Raw genomic sequence first — 24313 nt, forward strand, 5'->3', positions numbered from 1 at the left:
TGATGCAATTCCATGACTGGCAAGTACGTGAGCTGAGCCTTAAATTTAGTTTTTTCAAGATGTTGCGTGACCGCCACTGGTCAGCGCAAAAACTTTGTAAAGAGAACTTGAGCCCTGGGTCTAACTACTAGAGGTAGGATATTCATTTCGAGATGCATTGCTCTTAGTATTGTCCTGATCCAATCTGCATATGCTTTAGCAGAAAACAAGGACCTCGAACACTAGTGGATTCGGTTTTACCCCTTCCTTATTACTGGCCATACTGCTTCACACAGCGGATATTCTAGGGATTGCTGCTAAACATTGTAAGAGATGGTGGCATCGATACATAGCTGGCACTGGACAAGCTCTGCATTTTGCAGTGATGGTAATTTCAGTTTCACACACAATTTAAATACTTTGAGACCTTGGTAGTGAATAAGTGTGTAATATGAATTGTTAGACTAACATCTTTTTTGACGTGCATTCCTTCATTTTAGGTTGCGGCATTATAATGAGAAATAGTTGCACAGGGTTTGCTTGTCAGATCTTGTGTTCTCCTTTCACTCTCCGTTCTCTTAGTGATTTGCTTGATTTATTCCTACTAAAATTTCTGTGTAAATCACTTTACGCCGTTCTTCTTCATGCAGAGCCGTGCTACAGTTTGTGTTGGTTGAAATAAGAACATGCTGCCCATGTGGCTGTTCTTTTCCTAAAGCAAACTGCAGGAGACCGAGCTGATCCATCTTGGATGAGTTTGATGGAGTAGGGCTCTAAGTCTTTGGGGCTTTACTTTTCTCCTGCTGGTCTTGTTCTCGACTCCGCACTCATGACTCTAGGTTTACAATGTGTTAACGTCCTTTCTCGAGTTTCTTCAATAGTGATTTAATATCTAATCGAGACTCCTCAAGATTTTTGTTCTCTTTCGCAGTGGTCGTATAGTTTGATACACAGAACATGTTCTTCTAGTGCCCTTTCAGACGGTATAACTGAATCTTTGGTTGCTTCAGGATAGAAAACATTTACATTAGTTATTTCAGCAGTAATGTTGTTCTAGTTACCAGATTTACCAGGCTGAAGTTTTGATCGCTAGAAAATAAGCAACGTTGTCCTCTGTTTCTCTTATTGAAAGTCCTTGGACTGGTCAGGGAAGAAATAAAGAACAATGTCATTAGTGTAATAAATAAAAAATGAGTATAAACACAATTCTGAGTAGAAAAATTATTTCCACTAAGTCTAATGCTTTGAGCTTTAATAAAGAATGAATAGGAAAATATCTGAGTGTACTCTAGTGCTGCAGAATGGTGAACAAAAAACGTTGGTTGTCTTCTGCAGATGAGCCTAGTTATTTATACATTGGTCTGTTGGGGGTTGGCTCATTAAGCTATGTTCTTGTATTTAAAAAGTAAGGCAATGAGAGCCTCCCATGTAGTGGTTGGAAAGAGCCCTTTGGCCTCGGCTTCTGTATAATGCTTGATAACATGGGGGCCATGATATTACAATTTTCCTGGTAAACATTTCCTGTGTGGCCATAATGACAAGAAGCCTTACTTGTGCAGGGCTTGTTCCAGCCCTTGCTTTATCTTTCCAAATGTAAGGGGGTGTAATAGTGCCTTTAGGGAAGTCTGACTTCCCTTAGAAGGAATTTTACCAGCAGAGACTGCTTAAGATTACGGAGCAACTAAAGAAAACTGTTTTTCTTTTTGCTTTAGTTTGTACCTCAACAAAAGTAGAGAAATGCATTAGTCTTAACATAAGACACTGTAACTAAAATCTAGCCCTTTGCCTAAATGATGCATCTGGTACATAGTTATGAGTGCATATGCAAGCACCTCTCGTTACATTTCACACTGCCAGCTTTTAGCACATTGCTTATGCTGCATTCCTCAACTTTGCCAAATTTCCCATTTATAATTCACGACTGTATGGCGAAATAAGGTCTCACTGTGTCAGAATTAATGACGTCGACCTGGGTCCTTGGGGTGGTCACTCTATATATTGTAATATGTGGTGTACTCGGTGTTATCCCTGAGGAGGTGACCTACTTTACAAATCTGGGTGGCTCCAGTGTGCCTCATTATGAATAAAACTAAACGGCTAAGACATCATTGCTGCAAAACACCTCACTAATAATAGTTCAGAAAATAAAAACTGATCACTCCTGAACTGGGTATAAATAAGTTGCTGTATTACTTTTTAACGTTATTATACAGATATGAGTAAAGTCTGAGGGTTCAAAACGTTGATTTGCATAGCATTGGGCTGTGTTCTTCACATGAACTGTTGTGCAGAAATCTGAAGTTGAATTTAGCTCCTAATCATTGAATAAGAGTACAGCCACTGCTTTTTGTACCTTACATGTCTTTTGTATGTCATATACTTTACCCTTAAGTTGTCCACAAATGAGTCGTGTGCCATCTGTTCACTTAGTTGTAGCACCCCTATTGTATGTTATGGTGTTTTTTGATAATTTTTCTCACAACTCGCCCTAGAATTTAATGTGTGAAATGTCCAATTGCTTAAGCAGCCACTGTCTCTGTAGTAATTAGTCTTTTCAAAAGTGTTTACCTGCCGATTGATGCAGGATGTATTCAAGTAGTATGATCACAAACGATATCTCAGAATTAAAAAACCCGCACCTTAAAAAAAGGAACATCTTGGAAGGATCCCTCTGAAGGAAGCCTTCCTTTTCTTGTACTATAAATATCCCAGCTTCGTGTTATTAGAGGTTTGCCCCATGCCCTTATTTGCCTCCCTGAGGAGGGGGGATTCTGATGCCATTTCTATCAAGGTAAGGACTAATCCTAAATGACCTGAGGAGCTGCCTGAAGTGTATGTGTTGTGCAGAAAAAGAATCCTATGTGCCACAGATATTGATGCTTCTAATATTAAACTATGAGGTCCAGCTGACTATGCAACCGTTATGATGGATTGGCTTGCGGAAGAGTCAGTCTGTGAGACACACCCGAGGGTGCAGAGTGCGCACCTGCGTAATAAAACGTGCTCTGAGTGTTTGTGGTCTAATGGACACTATCACCCTGTTGATTCTGCTTTGCCACCTTGCTCATGTGAACATCTTGCTTTTTTGGGGCAAGTGTAGATTTCGTACTTATGAGAAAGTGTAGTTTTCCCCAATCGTCAACTGTGCCATCCAGTCTGCAATCCTGGTCAGATTGAAACAGTTTTGTAGCATAGCACACTTCCTAATTGCCAGCGAGAAATTCATCTAAATATTCTAAATTCATTGGGGGTATGTTTTGGCCAAAATAGCTACAAACTGTCGTGGTACTGAGCTCTACAGTAGTGGGAGCTAGGGAAATGAGCCCTGAAACTCGTGTTCCACCTTCCTGTCTGCCATTTAAATCCCTTAAAGACTTGCATTGACTCCTGCCTGTGAAAACAACCGTTAAACGTCTAGGCATTGCAAATGGTAGGACTTTTTCACGGACATTGCCCAGTAAGCACAAACTACCAGGAGACCAGGATAAAAGGCCTGGTAACATTTTGCAACTATTATTGGTAGGTTTATAGTTAGTTGTGATAAATGGCATACAACACTGTCAGCCACTGTACACAGTTACATTTTGTTCTGCTCTCATTGTTCTCTAGGTACCGTATGTACAGGAAAAGTCAAACAACAGGCTTCCCTTCCCTAATCACAATATTTTCAGCACCAAACTATTTAGATGTGTACAATAACAAAGGTAAGATTCCAGATTTAATATTCGTTGTATTTGTAAAGTAATCTAATTTGTGGAACATGGAAAGTCTATTTTCTGTCCAACGGAAAGACATTGTGGACCTTAAATTTATACTGTAAATTTGCTTTTGTTTCCTACAAATGACATGTGTTCAAAGCAAGCTCCAGACGAATTTCACACATGTGTATTCTCATGACCATTATCTGTCTACTTTAACACAATTGTTTTCCTACCATATGTATTGCATGTACCGACTGCAACGAGTAGGAGCACCACATATTTTGTCCAGAATCGTATTTATCCCCTTAGAACCGGTCACTTTTGTTTTTTGCTGCTGTGTAATTAATCCAGTCATTTGAAAATGTCTCATGAAGCCATTGGTCAGACGCACATGTAAAACTGGCTCATCTGGATGTGTCACCCATGATGATTTCAGAGAAAGGTCAACATGCCAAGAGTTTGCTACTCTAATGTCCGTGCAAGCTGTAGGTCACAGAGTATAATCCTGGAAAGGCTGACTCAGCTATTCTTTAATTGAGTACCCTTGCTCTGGGTTATAACACTAGTTGTGTGGAGTGCTTTCGAACGCCAAATGTTTGGTAGAAAGTGCTCTAAGTAACTACTGTAAATTTCTGCCCTTATCTAAGCATATTTTGTTATCCATGTTAAAAGCTCCAGAGTAATGATTGCTGTTAATTTATTTCTCTCCTGAAAAAATTGAAGTAAAGGTCAGTGTGGTCACCTCTTTTTCCGGGTAAAAATAACCAAAGATGTGTCCTAGGAAGATTCGCATAATCCAACCAAATCATTTGCGACACTGACTAACTCAATCGTTATTAATAATGCAAATTATTTATTTCTTGCTTAAACGTCAATACTAGCCTGTCCTCGAAGCTTACTCATAACCTTATGGTTTGCAGTACCATTTGTCAGAGAACCCTCTGCCCAGAATATCTAAATCTCAGGTCTGTGACTGCACTTTGCCATGCCCTCTGCACAGCCTCCTGCAGAACCGAGACCTGATTTTTCTTTCTCAGTTTCTTAAATCGAACTTAAGATGAGGTGCATCTACAACAAAACTAAAGGAAATCTATAGGTAGGGAAATTATTCTGCTTTAACACTGTCCATTAAAGGTACTATCCCAGCCCAGTCAGCATGTGTAGTCTCTTTTCTTCCTCCATCCCTAGTGGTAGTTTTGCACTTGCTGCCCCTTCAGACAGAATCATAAGTATAAAGATGATGGCTCCAGATTTAAACCATATTTCTCTAAAACATTATTTCAATTATTTTTAATCACAGTAAATTAGCACTTTATTTTCATAACCAGTTCATTAGATGAATAAGGTATTTGTAAATCAAGAACCATTGTTAGAACCACATTCAATATTGCAGTATTTTTTAGATCAAGTTTGTGTGACAAATGCCACTGTCTGGATGCAAAAGACCTAATGTAAGCTTACGAAAAACACACAGGGGCTTGGAGGCACCCCCATTGCTTACCATTGGTTGGCGTTCCTGTCACTCATTTGCCTGCTTCTTATTGTTGTCCCTGCTTACCAATCTTCTGTTGCCCGTCCCATGGAGCATAGCCTCTTTACCATCTCTTTTGATTGACTGGCTTCTATGCTTGTACTGCTTGCTTTTGAAGCACTACTTTATTCTTTGTGTTTATGCACTCCACGAAAGGGCATGTATTTTCCAGTTGTGTCTCTCTTGTAGTTCTTTCCCCTGCACTCCATGGTGCTTACTCTTGCCTGTATGCTTCTCCCAACCCTCTTCATGTTGAACTCATTCTGGTTTCCTCCATTGATTTTTTTTGCCTGTGTGCTTGTCCCCCCACTCCACATTGCTGTCTTACCTGTTTCTTCTTCCCACTTCTCAACTGATTCTTTTTGTTGCACCCTCCACCAGGGTCCACCATACTGCTCCCATCCATCCATGTATGCTGTGTTGCTCCCCCTTCCTAGCCTAAAATAATGTGATGTCATTTTTTATATTTTATTTGTCTATTTAACTCTAATTGACAGAGAGAAAAAAAGCAACTGCGTCGTTTTGTAGGTAGGTACGTAATTCAAACGCCTACAAAATTACAAAGCCAGTTGCGTCATAGGCTTTTTTTCTTACTTGCACAGGATACACAACATAGGGGATGCTGTTCAGCATGACTGAAAACCGTTGAAAAAGACAATTGGTCTCACAAGTGAGACTGTTGTCTTTGCCAGTGCTTGTTTTTGAGTTGATATTTTGTTTCAGTCCTACCATGCATCAGACAGTCATTATGAACGCTTGGTCTGTGGGAGATGAGATTTGTAATTCTCTCCTAGCACATCTGTTTTTGCATACTTTACTTGAGAATTAGCATGCATATCACCTGGGAAGAGAAATTACATTATTATTTATTCATATCATCAAAAAGCATAGCAAGTTGGTTACAGTTGCGAAGACAAAGTGAGTTAAAGTACTTCAGTAACCACTATAATATGAGCCACATCAAAAGATTTACATACACAAATTGTCGACCTGGCCTTCTGTGTTCTGCTTGATGCCTTTTAGAAGCAGTATCACCTCCCTATCATTTAAAGAGGCATGGTAGCTTGGTATTTGGTACGTGCAAGACCAGCATTTCAGCTCAACTCAGTGGACCAAGGACTCACCTCTTCAAGTCCTATGGTAAAAAAAATCACTGTTGTGGAGCAATCAGTATTGGCATGCACTTCAAGAACACCAACATTTTCTAAGTTTCAGCATTGCTGTGTTTTTTGAATGCCTCCTTACCAATGTCAACCAACTGGTCCTCTTCCCAATTTATTTAAATCTGTTCTGTTTTTCTGTCCCCACTCTTCTATCCTTCTGTTCTCCTATTCCGAACCTGTGCATATAACCATACCCCTCATTGACAGACCAGAAACTACCTCTCACAGCTTTGAATTGAGAACTTTACCTAAGGACATGGTAATGATGCTCTGCAGAAGGTACAAAGGGAGTGAACCCTCGTATGAAACACGTCAAAGGCAGTTAAGCAAACCGAACAACTAACATGGATTGCATGTATTCACATGCAGTAGAATTTTGAAAGGGATGTGAAAAGAAAGCATCCGGGAGACTTTCATGGTCCGACTGCAGTTCAGAAAGTTCCTCATTCACAATTGCTGTTGCAGATATTACCGCTTCGGCAGGATAGAAGTGAAAGGGTGAGCTCCGAGAAGTTGGTAAATATGGTGATGTTATAATTGGTAACTTTAATTATCCTAAAATCTTTATTCGGTTGTAGAAGCAACCATAAAAGAACAAAGTAGCACAGCAAATGCAGTCGAACAAATATAAAACCCATACATGAAATATAAATGGATAAGAATTAATTACCAGACAGCAATAAAAAGAGAATAAAAAAAATCTCGCTAGCAGCAATACAGATCAATCAGTTCTAGAAAGCCTAGATCTCAGTGCAGCTTGTAAAAAACTAGACACAACATATAAAAAATGGTCATTGGGGAGCAACTGCAAATACATCAGTGCTGGGCATACATGGGTAAAGTTCAGGGTCTTCAGCAACAGAACAATAAAGTACTTTCTTGGCACACTAAACTATTTGCAAAAGATAATAAAATGTAAAGTGTACTGCAGAGACCTATTGTCACAACCGCAGGTCAACAAGGAGCCAGGGTGAGCCTAACCAATTGGTAATGCCAAGCGTTGGTCTAAAAAGATCATTCTGAACCTAGTCAAGACAGATCTGTCCCTCATGTTGGATACCTGTGCAAAGTAAGGCCCCAGGCCCTGTAATGTTTCCAGAAGCATGTGTCCCTTTACTTAGGTTTTCATCAACTCAGCCTGCTATCTAATGAACACTGCGCGCTCTAAAAACAGGTCCTTCATTATTTTTACTTCTAAAACAGACAAATAATGGGGGTCCAGAAATATATCTGCACCCCCTCCGGCGACAAAAGCTGCCTTTACAAAGGATTCTATGCGTATGATCAAGGGACAGACAGTCTGAAAGAACTTGTTTGTTCAATTAAAGACCTTCCCTAGTCAGATCTTTATCCAACACCGCAAAGGCCTAAGGGTGACTATGTCAGCTAGATTCCTAATTCCAAGCTCCTCATGAGCTGAGATGGGCGGGGTGCTATAAGGAACCTGCACCAAACGTCTTAAAAATTAGTTTTCAACTGTCTGAATTTTATCAATCCGTCCATACCCCCAGACTTCACTACCATACAGGATCTGTGACACACATTTGCCCTGGTAGATCCTAAGTAGAGTACACGCTGACCAAGAGCCCAACCAACTTGCAAAGCTGGCCACTGCCCCTGTAGCCTTAGCCAGCTCACGCCTCCTCCCATCAATCAGAGGCTTCCAGTTTTCATTCACATCAAATAGCATCCGTAAATAAGGAAAGGTCAGGCTGTAGGTTAAAGACCATGCTTGCCATAAGAAGAGCACTACATAAGGTGCAGCTTTAACTAGGAACACGTGGACCAAAATAAATAGCCACAATATATGAGGCGATGGGAAGGAGAGTTGAGTGTAACGGGAAGAAGGAAAAATTGAGAAAAACATCAGTTGCAAGCATACAAGGTAGAAAAAGCTGGAATCTAATGAAGTAAGCATAAGATAGCAGTGACTGCTGAGGAAGTCCTACTGTAAGTAGCGAAACCTGAAGAAACTGCTGTTTGGGGGTGGTACCTGGCAGATCATGACCTGCAGCAGTTTGCCAGCTGGAATGAGCATTTAGTTGTGGAGCTTGAAGCAAGACAGTGCTGCTTGCATCGAAAATTGTGCTAGAAACTAGTTTCCTACTAAACTGTTCTATTTTAGGAAGCGAGGCGCATAGTTGAACAACATGCTGAAATAAGAAACATGGGTTTCATTGATTAATTATACCAGTTTAGGAACTTCGGTTAAACAGCTTAGAAAGTACTTCACTGCTAAGTTGTGCTTGTTCGGGAAACTGGAAATTGCTCGATGGATAGGCCATACAATATTTTTCATGGAGCACACTTTCAGAGCAGGATGGACTGCCAAACCCTAGTCATGAAAGCTCCCTTGAAGACTTGCAGTCTGCAGCGGACTTCAGCATTTTCCCCCAGGGCTGAGATTCAATCCTCTATCAAAAGATATTGTTGATAAATGAAATTTTTGAGAAGTCGGTTAAGATACCTAGAAGAGTGTTTCTATAATCGTAAAGCACATAAGTAACTGGGCAATGTCACTAGTGGAGCATCTTTAAGTGAACAACACAAAGGAAATACACCACAATGATCATGCGTTGTAGAGACAGGATGCTCCAGTAAAAGTAGTTCCATGTTTGTAAGAAAGTGGCTTATTACTTATGAAGTATATGGGTCCCTCACAAGTACTAAGTCCACAGCCTTCTGACTACTGTGAACCGAGTACTTCTTTGCAGCAGTTGACCCTTATCAGGGTAGCAAGGTTCACAAGTCCAAGGTCTACTCAGAGATGGTTATGCCGGCTAGGACACCTCATTGCAGGTATGCAACAAACCACACCCAATAAATCATTGTCCAGTCAGTGCTTTCTTTTATAAAAGAACATTTCAATATTACTCACACTCCTAATACTAAGCATTCATTTACAAATATGTACATGATAGCTGATAGATATGTTTGATGTCACCCTCTTAACAGTTAACACCACTAATGAGTCCTGAACCCTATAGCATTGCCCTCAAACATACTAGATACAACAAACTGGGGTGTAGGTATCAAGAGGTAGGTCTTCTGGCTTTGTCAGTGTGTCGTCACATTAATAAAAGCAGAAATGTGTCATAATAAGCTAAGGCAACACCATCAAAATTGCAAAGGGCATTACAGTGAAATTCATTAATACCGGTAATGAGTCATTCAACTGGGGATGATGTGTTTGGCCTGAATTTTACTGCTTCCCCCTCCTCAATCAGGACCTGTCTCCAGTCCTGGCTGGTGCTTGGCACTTCTCCTGTGTCCAGGGTCTTCCTCAACATCACCGGTGGAACTTCAGGGCAGATTGGCCTTCTTGCCAGCATCCACTAGGTATCATGATCTCCTTTGTCCGCTCGCAGAGCATTTCCTTTTGGAGGTCACACTTCTTCTGGGCCAGTTCACAGAAGATCCAGGGTAACCTTTTGGTTCCCCCCGCCCTTCTTTCTACTGTCCCACAAAGGAGCACAGGGGCTAGTGCCACTGACCCTTGGAAAAAGTCCTAGTCCCTAGGTGCCAACTAAATCAGACCATCTTTTTAGTGGGAGGTCGCGTCTTCTGTCCTTCAGCTGGGCCTTCTTATAATAATAATAATTATTATTATTATAATAAGCAAGGGTATAAAGCACATGATTACACTCACTAGTGTGTCCCCCCTCTGCGGCTAGACCTCATCAGGAGCAATAATGTAACATAGCTAGATGAGAAGCCATGTCTTCAGTTTTTCCTGGAAAATAATTTCAGAAGGTTCCCTTCGGAGAGCGAGAGGGCGGTCATTCCAGTGTTTCGCTGCAAGATAGAGGAAGGATCAGCCACCCATTTTTGTGCGCTTTTGATAACCGAGGGTTTGACCTGTCCAGTCCCTGAAGATCTTAGATGTCGGGATGGAATATAGGTGGACAGAAGGTGTGTAGATAACATGGCCCTTTCGCTTGCAGAATATGGTGACTAACACACAGGGCCTTAAAAAGTATTCTCTCCCTCACTGGGAGCCAGTGCCGGGCGGCAAGGGCATTCTTGGAGGAAGTTCTCCTGGGCAGCATTAGAACAAGGCGATCCACCATGTTCTGAATGCATAGAAATGTCATTAGATACTTACTACTTGCTCCCAGGTATAGAGCATTTCCGTAGTCCAGATGGAAAGTTAGAAGTGCATGGACTAGGGTGTTCCTCGCTGGCATCGGAAGCGTATGTACAGTTTTCCAGACTCCTTTCATTACTCCAAAACACTTCCCTGTCACAATTCTGGTGGGATTCTCAAAGGAAAGCTTGGAGTCCAGCCAAATCCCAAGTTCTTGACCTGACTGCTGGGGGAGGGGATCGGGCCCAGAGTCTGCGGCCACCAAGATGAGGACCAGATCGTGGGAGCATTTCCCACCACTAAAACCTCCGTTTTGCTGCCATTTAATTTTAAACAGTTATTCGTCATCCAGGATGTCAGCTCCTGTAGGCAGGAAGAAAAGTTGGCTGCCTTTACATGGGATTGTGACAGTGAGACCATCAGTTGCCTGTCATCCGCATATGACAGGACACTGATTCCATATTCAGTAATAATCTCTGCCAGTGGGGAGATATAGAGATTAAAAAGAGTGGGACTTAATATAGAGCCCTGAAGGTCCACTTGAGCAAGCGCCATGCTTTTGGAATAATGAGGTCGCTGAGCCATCTGAAAGCTACAATCCTGTAAAAAGGACCTCAGCCACTCAAGGGCCATTTTAGCCAGCCTACTTTTCCTGAGGTGGGCTACAGTGTTGAATGCCACACTGAGGTCCAAGAGGATCAGCGCAACCATCCGGCCCTCATCTACCTGTCTGCGGATAGTTTCAGTTGACAGAAGCAGTGCTGACTCAGTTGAGTAAGTTGCTCGAAAACCTGATTGCGTAGGGTGCAATAGGCTGTGCCGGTTATTGTGGTCCATCAGTTGTATATTGACCACTTTTTTGGCTATTTTCGCAAAATATGCCAGGAGTAAGACCTGACGAAGGTTCTCCAGCTGATTCTCGCTCATATTCGGTTTTTTTTTAATGGGGAGGATTCTCGCTTCTTTCCAGTTTTGAGGGACCACTCCCGTCTCCAAGGAGAGTTCATGGAGGTTCCTAATATAGGGTCATGTTTCTTCCCCCAGGTCCAGGTTGCTAACAAGATTCTTCCTTGTGCAAATGTTTTTATGGGGTCTTGTGAAAGGTTCCAGAAGGTAGGCACTTCTACTCAAACCTAGTGTGACACATCATCACGCCACCCTAACCCTCCTTCACAGCATTTTGGAAATTTTTAAGCTGGTGCCATCGAGTAATCTATTGAAAGACCTACTCTGAGAGCCTAAACACGGCCTCTATCTTCCACAGCAGCATAGTCACTTACCTCCAAAACGTCAAGCTTTTTCTATGACTGGCTAGAGAGGTCTGGCTACCCTTCTTTGTTTCCAGGCCAAGTGCAGTGTGAAGTGTAATTTGCACACATTCTGTCCCCATCCTCTGCTGTTCCAGGAGCAAGCCTAATTACTGGAAAAACTCCTTATTGTGTGAGATGGTGTTTTACCCTTCAGCTAGCCATAATAGTAATTAACTTGTCCCACCTGATTCAAAGTCCCTAGTTGAATTAGAAGTTTAGTCAGAGAAAAATGATAAATCTTTGCGTGCCATAAAGAGCGCAGTTTTGTGCAAATGAACATTAGACCTGCATTCGGGGTCCTGATTTACCATTATATAGGTGTGTCACGCTCATCTCTATGTCCAACTATGGTGAAACTGTACTATGCAGATTTATATTGCCCACAGTGTACAATATAGTAAAGCACTCTGCATACTTAAGTGAAGCTCTGTATATAGATGTACATTCTCACTGTTAATTCCCACTCATAAGGCCTTCCCAGGTCAGCATCAATTCATGTAAGTTCTCCTTTGCAGCAAGCTACCAGAGCACAAATACCTGGCTGAGTTAGATGGTAGTCTCACTAGCTCAACACATACACATGTTAACTTGCAACCAGCCCAGAGACCTGTAACCTAGCTATGCAGCAGGCCTTGTCCTAAAAAGCCGACACTGTAGGGTAGCGCTCCCAATCCATTATAACAGAGCTAACAGTGAGTGAGGCTGTAGCATTGAAACTCACTCATGGCAGAGTTCAAAAAACGACTACAAAAAAGCGGCAACTATTTGTCATACACATAAACTCCTTTTATTTTTCTATTAACAGTACTGGAGAATTGCCACAATATTATTGCTATCATTATAGATTTAAGAATTGTACATAAAATGTAGCTGGCATTTCCTTAATGCATAGAATAAATGGTTAAAGCTGGTAATGCTGCCTTGACATCTTTTTCTATCTTTGAGTTAATTTTTCATTGTATATGGAGAGATGTCTTGTTGGACCTCAGCAGTGAGGGTGTGGTTTTTATTGTTACTAAAATTTTGCACATAAATAGAGTTGGCTTTGGGTCATTCCTTTGCTCATGCTTGCGCTCAATCAATCAAGAGCTTATATAGTGTGGCTACTCACCTGTGAGAGCCTGAAGGCGTTGGAGGAGGGGGGCTGCTAATCCGTCTGGGCGTGGAGGTTCAGTCAAAGCCAGGTCTATGAGTTCTTGCCTCCTGAATTGGGTCATCAACGGTGATTGTCTGAGGTGGAGGGGCAGGAAGTTCCAGGTCTTGCGGGCGAGGTAGGAGAAGAAACTTCCTCTGGTTCTGGTCTTGTGGATCCGTGGGACGGAGGCCAGGGCAATTTGGGTGGAGTGAAGTTGTCTGGTGGGTAGGTGGAATGCGAGGCGGTGGTTCAGATATGCTGGTCCTGCGTTTTGGAGAGCTTTGTAGGCATGTGTGAGGATCTGGAAGGCGATGCTCTTGTTTTTTTTATTTTTTGGTAGTGTATCTGGCTGTGGCGGGGATCAATCAATCAATCAATCAAGGCATTTATAGAGCGCACTACTCACCCAGAGGGTGTCAAGGACCAGTCTGGCTGTGGCATTTCTGTAGTTTCCGGAGCTGTTTCTGGGTGACGCCGGCGTAGAGTGCGTTGCCGTAGTCAATGGTGATGAGTGCGTGGGTGACCGTCTTTATGGATTCTGTGGGGATCCATCTGAATGTCTTTCTAAGCAGGCGGAGAGTGTAGAAGCAGGATGAGGATACTGCGTTGATTTGGCAGTTCATTGTGAGCAAGGAGTCCAGTATGATACAGAGGTTACGTTCATGGTCTGTAGTGGTCGGAGGCGTTCCTAGTACCGCAGGCCACCAGGAGTCATCCCAGGCTAAGGCAGCGGGTCCCAGGATGAGTACATCGGTCTTGTCCAATTTGAGCTTGAGGCAGCAGTCTTTCAGAACAGAATGAAGGCCTTTGATACCTGGATGAAAGTTGATTCTGGCGGCTGTGGGTTCATTGGTAAGGGAGAGGATCAGCTGTGTGTCGTCGGCGACGATGTTGAGTCTGGTTTTGGACGATGGCCATGAGGGGGCAATGTAGACGTTAGAGATGGTGGGCCTTGGGGAAGAGCCCTGGGGCACTCTGCAGCTGATCTCTGTAGGTTCGGAGAAGAACAGAGGTAGTCTGACTTGCTGTGTTCAGCCGGTAAGGAATGAGTGGATCCAGTCCAGTACCTTGTCTCGGATACTGATGTGGAGTCTTATGATTAAGGTGTGGTGGGAGACTGTGTCGAAGGCGGCCTGAGGTCCAGTAGGGTGAGGGCTGTTATTTTGCCCCGGTCGAGGAGGGAGCGAATATCGTCAGTGGCAGCGTGGGGTGCGGTTTCAGTGCTTTGTTGCTTTGGAAGCTGGATTGGGAGGTGTCCAGAACGGGGTTCTCTTCGGTGAACGCGGAGAGTTGGGCTTTGATTGCCTTTTCGAAGACCTTGGCTGGGAAGGGGAGGAGGGAGTTCTTGAGGTCTGTCTGGTCGGCGGACGGCTTCTTAAGCAGTGAGTTGTGTCCTCCTCACAGCTGTGATAGTTTTGTTTACCCAGCTGTTTGTGCTTCAACTTTCAGGGGGACAGACGGGGACACACACACATGCACACACTAAAGCTATTAGAGTGTCTTAGATAGCTAGATAATGTATAGTGTTTTTCTCTGGCAAGAGGGCAGTCATTACCTAAGTGGATCTTTAGGTCTGGCTTGCAATGCAACTGTCACCAACCTACAACAGTTCTTTGCTTCCACACAAATATATATCCATTTCAATTATATCTATTTGTAATGCTTCATATTACCATTAACATTCCTTTAAAGCCAGAACTATTGGGATTGACAATGCTTGTTTTTATAATGCGATACATAAACAATAATAAAAAAGTTAATTGCAATCAAAACGAGTGTTAGTGGAAATGCCTTTTACAGTAATTACAGTATTACTTAAGCAATCTCATCGTATGTAGAATAAGAATTTACTGGTATAATTCGCTCTTTACACTACATCTGTGCATCAGCCTACAACATCCATGCAACTAAGTGGATCCGTTTTTGGAGAGGTTCATAATATCAGTCATCTGTCCTCAGTCAGCCAAATCTTCCGTAACACTCTCATCCCTCCAGGCTGATTTGATATGCTGTTAATTTGCTGTTGCTCATTCTAGACTGGGACCTGAGGAGCGTGTGACCCCCCCCCCCCCCCTCCCCCAATTTGGCACCTAGCCAACACCAAACTCAGCGCTGTCACCCAGACTTGTGTTTATGGCATATTCACTTCCTTAATATACCAAGCCGGCCCAGTTCCACAAGCCCTTTTAATTTAAGTGCTGTATTGTGTGACAGTTCCTTTACTACTGCCTTCCAAAACCCCGCGGTGTGTCAACCAGTCCAGGTCAATGAAGTGCACCATTCACAAGTAAAGTCGTAATAGAAGATGCAGATTTAGTCTGGTTAGCACCACGCACCAACAGCTCCTTGCCAAGCTTCATCTCAGGTGCCAGAGAATAGAACCTAAGCAACTCAGTGTAACTACATATACACATAGTATTCCTTGTTATATACATGTATGTGTGTGTTTGTGCGTGTGTATGTGTGTGTATATATATATATATGTATATATACGTTCCAGTATACTGACATAAGAAAAAGACCACATCTACCCTAGTCCATAACCCATAATAAAGGCCCTTTGTAAGTGGGTTATCGTTCATTTACTTCACCCGTTAGCTTAAACAGTTGCTGCATGATCATGTGGTTCTGCGGTCTGGAGTGCCCTCTTTTTAACATCTAGAAAGAGCCTATGGGGGGCGTGGCCAAGATGGCGGTGTGAGCGGACGTGCTTTCTCGAGCTCCCGCCGCCGTTTCATAGCACAGTTATAGCTTCAGCCCGGCCTGAGCACTCTCCTGGGGGCCTGGAGTGACCACAGCGGAGGCGGAGTGCTGGAGTGCAGCGTGGCCAGTCGCCGACACGTAATCCCTGCTGACACTGCCCCGGACTGTTGCGGCCGTTGAGGCCTGCGGCGAGCGGAGAGGGGGAAGCGAGGCCGTGGTGGGCGGAGCCCGGACGCCGCCTCTGAAGCGCCCGGAGCCGGCGGCTGAAGCGACGGCAGGCCCGACCCGCGCTGCGTAGCGCGAGGCCACCTGAGATCCCTGGACGGGGGCTTCTGCTGGCCTGCCACATCTCCCTGTCGCCTGCGCCGCACACCCCTGGAGTCCGCGGGCATTGCCGGAGCCTGCCGGTACGTGGGGGTGCCTGACGGACGGCTCCGAGATCTGAGGTGAGGAGCGGGAGTGAACGGGCGGCCCCCCCGGCGCCCGGCAAAGCAGCGCCGGCGGAGCGGGGAGCTCGGAGCGCGATCGGCGCCCACACCGGGCCCCCTCACGGACTGAGTGGTGGCGGCCCTCGCCATAGGCCCTGGTGACACCGAGGGACAACAGACGGGCGCCATTTTGTGACGTTGATCGCCCTGCCTGGGCCTAGCCTTGCGCTCTTCCCCTATTGCTGGCTCTCCCCTGTGGCTCTGCCCCCTGCCACTAAGAGCCCATCGGACTCGGGCTGGACACTGGGGTTGTGGGGGCAGCGAGGGGCGGCGAGGATTTGGCGGCATAACGGACACCTACTGGCTGGGGGTCACAGAGGGGCGCTCCCACGTGGTGCTGGACTCACGGGGCCTCCTGCATCGGCAGTTCTGTTGGCGACCTCCGAGGCTGGTGCCCTGTACCCACGAGGGATCCCCGGGAGCAGTTTCCTGCTTTGCGACTGGGCCTTGACGACGCCTGACACTCCCGCTCTGCGCAGTGAGCCCTGGGCCGCCTCATTGCCTGGTCCTGCGGCGCAGCCCACACTTGAGACCCGGAGCCCCACGGCGCCCAGTGCGACGGAGTTAGCGGAGCAGGGACAGCGGGGGTGGACCTGTGGCTGCACCGGGCCCTCGCACGCTGGGTGGTGCCTGCCCCAGCATCGATCTCAGCAGGGAGGAGCAGCCGCGGGGGGCTGCCGTCTTGTGTGACAGGGCGCCGGGCACCGGGACGCGCTCTGCCCAGGCGTTCCCTGCTGACTAGCCCCCACCTGCAACCCGGCCCTCACGGCAGGGGGTCTGGTGAAGCATGGCCACCGGGAAGTCCCGAAAGGGCGGCACCATAAAGGAACTCTTCACCCCTAACAACACGGGGAAGCGGACGGACGCCGCGAAGTCTGGCCACCCGACAGGCGCCGAGAAGACAGCCCCCAGCTCTCCCTCCTTGGAGCAGACGGAACCCGAGGGCCCTGTGACGCGGTCCTTCCTGGAGTCCCTCTTCACAGATCTGAGGGAGGACATCCATGCATTAAAGAAGGAGCTCCAGGAGGAGATCAAAGAGGTGCGCCGAGACACTGACGCAATCGGCGAGAGAGTGGCGGACTTGGAGGCCAAAAGCGATGTGCGGGACACGGAGATTGAGGCGCTGAGGCAGGAGCTGGCTCGCATACATGACCAGCAAGTAGATCTCCAGACGCATGCCGAAGACCTAGAGAACTGCTCCCGGCGGCACATCAGGATCAGGGGAGTGAAGCAGTCCCCTGACACGGAAGATCTCTTTCAGTTCACCCAGAAACTGTTTAACCACATACTTGGCCGACCAGCGGACTCCCCGCTGCGCCTGGACAGAGCCCACCGGACAGGCCCGCCTAGAACCAACGACGCCCACCCGCCGGACATCCTGGTCTGCATGCAAGACTTCAGGACGAAAGAAGAGATCCTTCCCAAAGCGCGCCAGGCGGCACCAATCACCTTTGGTGCACATGCCCGACCCTGTATCAGGACCTGGCCGCCCTTACCCTGGAGAGGCGACGCACCTTCCGGCCAGTCACGGCGGAACTGCGACGGCGGAACATCTCCTACAGCTGGGGTCACCCCTTCCGTCTGGTGTTTCGACTGGGCAACAACCTTCACCAGCTGCGCTCCCTCAGGGAGGCCTGCCACCTGCTAGACGTGGAGGAACCGGTGGTGGACGAGGGGCCTGCGATGGACGGTCCTACTGGGGAGGGGACCCCCGGGCGATGGAAGCAGCAGCGACGTCGGCGCAGGTCGAGACGCCCCGCAGCTACAGAAATTGAGTAGGGTCAACGAGCCGCAGTGGAAACCGTGGCACAGGGCTTGGTAAAACAGGACAGCGGCTAACCTGCTCTCTGACGGCGCTCTGCCCCAGCTGTGTGTTGTACGGCCGGGTCTGTGCAAGCCGGCGGCGGGGGCGGTGAGTTCGGACTCCGCGTGCCCCCCGATGGAGACTTTGATGCTTCCTCCACGGCTGTGGAGGGGGGTTGGAATGGTTCGCCTACACTGTTGCCACTGCCCACGCACTAAGGATAAACTATGCCACGGGTCCAGTGGACTGTTAACTGGACCTGGGACTATGTTGGACCACGATTTTTCCATAGTTGGGATGAAGGGATGGGGGATGGGATGGGAGGGGGGGAGTTACGGATGTTTGGGGTGGGTGGGAGGGGACTCTCCTTGTCCAGGGGATTGCTCTACTTGTCCGGGGACCTTGGGCTCTTTCATGGGGGCCACAAGCTGGAAGTGCATTGATCAAGGGACTGCCCCACATCAGGCCGCCGCCCTGCAGGCGCCGACCACAGCTTCCCACTCACTGCGACCCACCATGACACACCCACTGCGAATACTTTCCCTTAATGTGCGAGGTCTCAACAGCCCGGTCAAACGTAGGGCGGTCTTGTCTTTCCTGGACCGCTCGAAGGCCGACATCTGCCTACTACAGGAGACACACCTGGTGTCCAAAGATCACCACAGGCTGAGGTCACGCTCCTTCCCGTGGCAGTTCTTCTCCTCCACCCAGAAGAAAGTTGCTGGAGTAGCTATACTGGTTGCCAGGTCTTTTCGAGGGCGGGTCATGCAGAAGGAGGCCGAGATTAAAGGGCGGCTTCTCCACAGCTTTCAGGTAGCGGGTCAGACATTGTTAGTGGGCTCGGTTTACGCACCAAACGAGGGTCAGGAAAGGTTCCTTCTCACTGCACTCGAGGCTGCCACGGCCACAACGCACTCACACTTACTACTTGGGGGGGGACCTAAACTTGGTGTTCCACAACACAGCAGACCGCACAGGCCAGAGGTTTGGGCAAGTGGGGGCGCTTTCAGCGACGGGACACGCACACCTCTCAGACCTGGTCATCACTGACCTATGGCGACATTTTCACCCACACACTGTGGCTTACACCTACTACTCGGCGGCTCACAAGACCTATGCGCGACTGGACTATTTCTTGCGTTCTTCGCAGCTGACGGCACAAGCTGAGGACGTAGAGATACTCCCGGCCTCGCTGTCCGATCACTCGCCAGTGGTAGCGACCTTCCGGGTAGCGCCCACACCGGCACCGCAGCGTCACTGGCGGCTTCGAGATGGACTCTTGCTCAATCCCGCCACACAGGACAGGCTCAAGACCGCACTGGCGCAATTCCTGGCCCACAATGCCAACGACGACACGACCAAGGCCACTCAGTGGGCGGCGCTCAAAGCAGTCTTGCGGGGCGAGATCATCTCCATTGCCGCGGCCGATAACAAGGACAGGGCGCTGAAAAGGGCTGAACTCACTCAGCGAGTGGCTGAGTTGGAACAGATGCACCAGCGCACCGGGGCCGCGCGGGCGTGGCGCCAGTTGTGCACGGAGCGAAAGATGCTCGCAGCGTTGGACCAGGATGTGGCCGAGTACGCCGCCATCCGTCTCAAGCACGTGTATTACACCGGAGGGGACCGATGCGGGAAGCTCTTAGCGAGCAGACTGCGGGCGCAGGAGCAGAGACGCCACGTACGAGCCCTCACCTCCCCACTCAGGGCGCAGGTCACGGAGGACGCGGCTATAGCGGCGACTTTCGGCGAATTCTACGCCGGCCTCTATGACGCGGATTACCTTGACCCGTGGGCGGGCCTGGACTACTTGCACGGCGCGACGCTCCCCACCCTCACCCCAACGCAAGCGGACTTCCTAGACCGGCCCATTGGCCTGGAGGAGGTCATATCGGCAATATCTCGCCTTAAAGTGGGGAAGTCGCCGGGCCGGACGGCTACACGGCGGCCTTCTATAAAACATTCTGCCCACAGATTGCCCCCATACTGCGCGACCTGTTTAACACCTTTGATCGACCCGGTGCTATTCCCCCTGACCTGCTCGAGGCGGCCATATCGGTGATCCCCAAGGCTGGCCGTGACCCGGCGGACTGTGGCTCTTACCGGCCCATTTCCTTGCTGAACGTGGATCTGAAACTTTACACCGGCATCCTCGCGAGTCGCCTAGCGCCGTACATGCAGCAATTGGTCGACCCCGACCAGTCGGGCTTCATTTCCCAGAGGCAGACTAGCGACAATACCCGGCGAGTCCTCCATCTCATCGAGGCCGGCTCGCGTACGCGACCGGGCTACATGCTCCTCACCATCGACGCAGAAAAGGCGTTCGACAGGGTGCACTGGCCCTATCTGGAACAGGTGTTGCAGCACTTCGGGTTTGGGGAGACCCTCTGCCACCGCATTTTTAACTGCTATCGGCGCCCCAATGCGGCGGTGCGGGTTAACGGCCATACCTCCCCGAGATTCGAAATTGGCAGGGGCACTCGGCAGGGCTGCCCGCTCTCTCCCCTCCTGTTCGCCCTCTATATGGAGCCGATGGCACAGAGTGCGACAACACGACCGCATATCGGGTATCCGCTTTGGTGGTGACACTCACAAAATTAGCCTATATGCGGATGACGTACTGCTGTCCCTAACTGACCCGATGCAATCCATGCGAGCGCTCTTTGTGGAGCTCCATGCCTTCGCGCAGGTCTCGGGCTTTAAGATCAATGAGGCGAAGTCGGAGGCCCTGAATATCTTGCTGTCCCCCGACATCCTGGCAGAGGTCAAGGCGGAGTTTAAGGTGCAGTGGTCGACCACCTCTGTTCCTTATCTGGGGGTCCACTTGGCGCCGACGGTGCGGGCCACAGCGGAGGCCAACTACGTGACCCTGACGAAGAAGGTCCGTGATCAATTGCGGCGTTGGCAGCCGCTCGCGCTGTCTTGGCTCGGCCGGATCGCGGCGGTGAAGATGACTTTGCTCCCGCAGATTTTGTATCTGTTTCAGACGCTCCCCCTGCGGCCACCGCGCGAGTGGCTTAAAAACACCCAATCGGACCTCTCACGGTTTATCTGGAATGGTCGACGCACGCGATTCAAGCCTACTATTGCGACCCTGCCGCCGGAGCACGGGGGAGTGGGGATACCCGACCTCACCCTATACTTTCAGGCGGCACAACTGCGCACACTAGTGGAGTGGCACCAACTAGAGTCGGGCAAGCACTGGCTCTTTCAGGACCAGGACTTCCATTCCACCAGGTGAAGCAGGACTATGGTGTCGCCGAGGTGGACCGCCTACGATACCTGCAGGTGCGGCACTGGGTCCTTCACCCTTCCATCCTGCCAGGCGCCCAACGACATCTCACACATTATGAGAGGTGGCTGTTGACCCGCACGTCTGACAAGAAGTTGATATCAGATCTCTACCAACAGTTGCTCCTCACCAACACATACACATATAACGCAGGTAGGGTCAGGTGGGAAAGGGACTTGGGGCGCCAGCTCACACGGAAGGAATGGGAGGGGGTCTACTACAGGGCCAGACACTCAGCCCACCACGCCGGTCTCACTGAGACGATGACCAAAATTGCCACATATTGGTATCGTACCCCCGAGAAGCTGCATCAGTGGGACCCCCGGGTGAGCGATCGTGGCTGGCGGGGCTGTGGGGAACTGGGGACTCTGGAGCATTTGCTGTGGAGCTGCGACAAGCTCCGTCCGTACTGGACCCCCATTTTGGACTTAATTGACTCCCACCTAGATACACAGCTACCCCGTTTTCCAGCCTACATCTTACTAGGCCTCCCTAACGCCCTTATGTACCCCCTGAAGTCCTGGAGGGGCAGACTGATCGCATTGGCATTGGGGGCGGCGGTACAGAACATAGTGGCTCATTGGAGGGCGGTCCAGGCTCCGCTGCAGCTAGGCTGGCTACATAGGCTGTGGGCGATCCTGGGCATGGAGAAGCTCTCGCTGGCCGCGGCGGGGAGGGGGTCAGACTTTGCAGCTTTGTGGCAACCCTTCCTCTCCCTGTTGACCGGGGAATTCCGGGAGGTGAGTTGCCCCCGGTATTTGCGGCTGCTACGCCTCGCAGATACCCCACTGCCGGAGCCTAAGACACGCTCACACAAACGCAGGGGAGGCTCCGACTGGTCTGTAAATAAGGCAGCGCTGGTGTGTCACCCTATGTTTGACTATTGGACAAGGAGAGGGGGGTGTGGGGAGGGGGGGGGGGGTCCGGGGATAGTTTTGTTTTGTGTTGAACTCATGTTCCCTTTTGCATTCTTATTGGCTCCACTTGCACCTCTTGAGCACCTCTTTTGACGCGGCCGGCCCGGATCGGTTGTAGGCGGCTTGCTGTGTTAATTAAGAATGTCTGGTATCACCATGTGGGGCGTAAACCGTGCCTCCGGCCTAGACTGCCTCCCCTCGGAGTCGGCGCTGATGCTTTTTGTGAGGTGCAGTGTGATTATTTTCTGCCCAATAAAAAGATTTAATACTAAAAAGATCCTATGTTAGTGCTCAGCACATTGCAACCAACAGTTGTTCGTCTTCTACACCTGAGGGCGTGAAAAGAAAAAGACAAGAAAATGGCATCCACATTCAGGGTTGGTGCCATTATTCGATTCGGCTTTGTCACTTCCGGTCCGGAGCCAACGCATAGCTTCACAGTGCCACCTAGCGGGTGTACTACTATAAAATTCTCCAGCTCCAGTCTGTCGCTTAGAGGATATTTTTTGGGGTGGCATTTGCTGTTGGAGTATCCACTAGAAATAGCATTGCCGAGTATAAGTAACTTGTTCCTCTCGAGTGTCTTTACCTAAAAGCACTTCCATTGTGTGATATGCATAATGCTTGTCAATCCTTCCTTATTATGTCATCGATAATCATGCCTACAATATGAAATTGAAAATGTTTAAAAGCAGTGAAAAATGTTTTGGAAACAGTGTATCTATTGCTCCCTGCAGGTTCCCGCACCCCATTCTCCTTCCAGTTAATATTGGCTTCGCCCAAGGGCCTTCTTGAATGGCTTGATACCGCTTCTCATTTTAAAGTGTGACACAGGAGAGTGTTGGCTCAGTGCTGTAGTTATGCTGTTGGCATGGAATAGCAATCGTGGTAGCATTGCATTTCAACTCTTTGTTTGGTTACAGCTGCAGTATTGAAATACGAGAACAACGTCATGAACATCAGACAATTCAACTGTTCTCCGCACCCCTACTGGCTTCCAAACTTCATGGATGTTTTTACCTGGTCGTTACCATTTGTTGGAGAGAAAGGTATGAAATTGGCGTAGTGAAGGCATGTTGACAAAACCCAGTTGGACATTGGAAGGTGGGTATGACTCAACTAATTGCTAGCCATCTGCACTTTAACAAAGCAGTAGTAAAATCACATCTGCTGAATGTAGCCTTGAAGCTGAGGTTTCCATTGTCCATCGAGTCTTTTGAACATGAAACAACAGGTAAGTATTCCCCTTAGCGTGTTGTGAATAGCAGTTCACTGCAACCAATTTTCTGTAGCCTTTATGAAGCTATTGGATACCCTCGACTGAAGGTTTCACAAGTGAAGTAAAAGAACCAGCAGCGGCTTCCAGGCCAGGTCCATGACCGGCAGCCTACGTTCCACCGAGTGAGTGTATGTGGTAAGAGGTACCAGTGATACCGCACGCTATCAGGTGTCTCCTGTCTGAACTTTATGACTGCATTTTTGAATGATTTTTACTATCAAGATTTTTACAAAAAGAATAGCCTTTTGACATCTGTTCGGTGGGTTACAACCACTCATTGTTGCTGCTTCAATGAAAGCTTCATCCCAGCCAGCATTGGCTGCAGTGTCGCCCCATAAAATACATAAAATGGTTATAACTTTGCGTTATCATTTTATGCTTCGTGCCCTGCTGCTTTGTGGGCGGGGCTGCTCTGCTCTCGGAGCAGAGCAGGGGAGGAGGAGTTTGCCCACTCCTAAGTGCACAGTGCTCAGTGACTGTTTGGTCGGCCCTCTCGGGCCGCCCAAACCAGTCATGCGCACTTTCTCCATTCTCCATGCAGACTGCATTACAGCCAGCGTGCAGAACATGCCCACCCCTCCATCCCCTGGCTGAGCGCTGTGTCCCGATGCTCATGTGATTGGCTTAGGGAAGGGAGCCTGGCTGCCTGCTTCCTGTTCCTGGAGTCAGAAGCAGGAGTGTAGGAGCAGAGACGAGGGACCTGGCCTCAAGGTAATTTTTCTATTCTTTTATTCCACACACCTCAGCCACCCCCGAGCCATTCCGGCTCCCTCTGGCAGCCAGTCGATCTCCATCGCCCTTCCTATCGTTATTCACTAACGGTTCAAATAAAATACTTGGCACATTTTCGTAATTCCATTCAGCTGCAATAGGACTTGTGAATACAGGAGGAAATGACAAAACATAAAAGTTTTTGTTTTCTTTAAC

The 24313-nt window shown here is 48.2% G+C and overlaps 1 protein-coding gene across 7 annotated transcripts in view; it reads left to right on the forward strand.

The window, feature by feature from the left end:
• The window catches only part of PPP3CA (protein phosphatase 3 catalytic subunit alpha), a 707038-nt gene that overhangs the window by 604424 nt on the left and 78301 nt on the right, over positions 1-24313 (forward strand). For all 7 annotated transcript variants that reach the window (XM_086961590.1, XM_086961592.1, XM_086961587.1 and 4 more), the window contains exons 8-9: positions 3589-3683; positions 23031-23156. In XM_086961590.1, the coding sequence (XP_086817716.1) occupies positions 3589-3683; positions 23031-23156 (221 nt within the window). The remainder of the gene's footprint in view (positions 1-3588; positions 3684-23030; positions 23157-24313) is intronic.

Source organism: Lissotriton vulgaris, chromosome 3_1 (genome assembly GCF_964263255.1).
Source record: "Lissotriton vulgaris chromosome 3_1, aLisVul1.2, whole genome shotgun sequence".
Lineage (NCBI taxonomy): Eukaryota > Metazoa > Chordata > Amphibia > Caudata > Salamandridae > Lissotriton > Lissotriton vulgaris.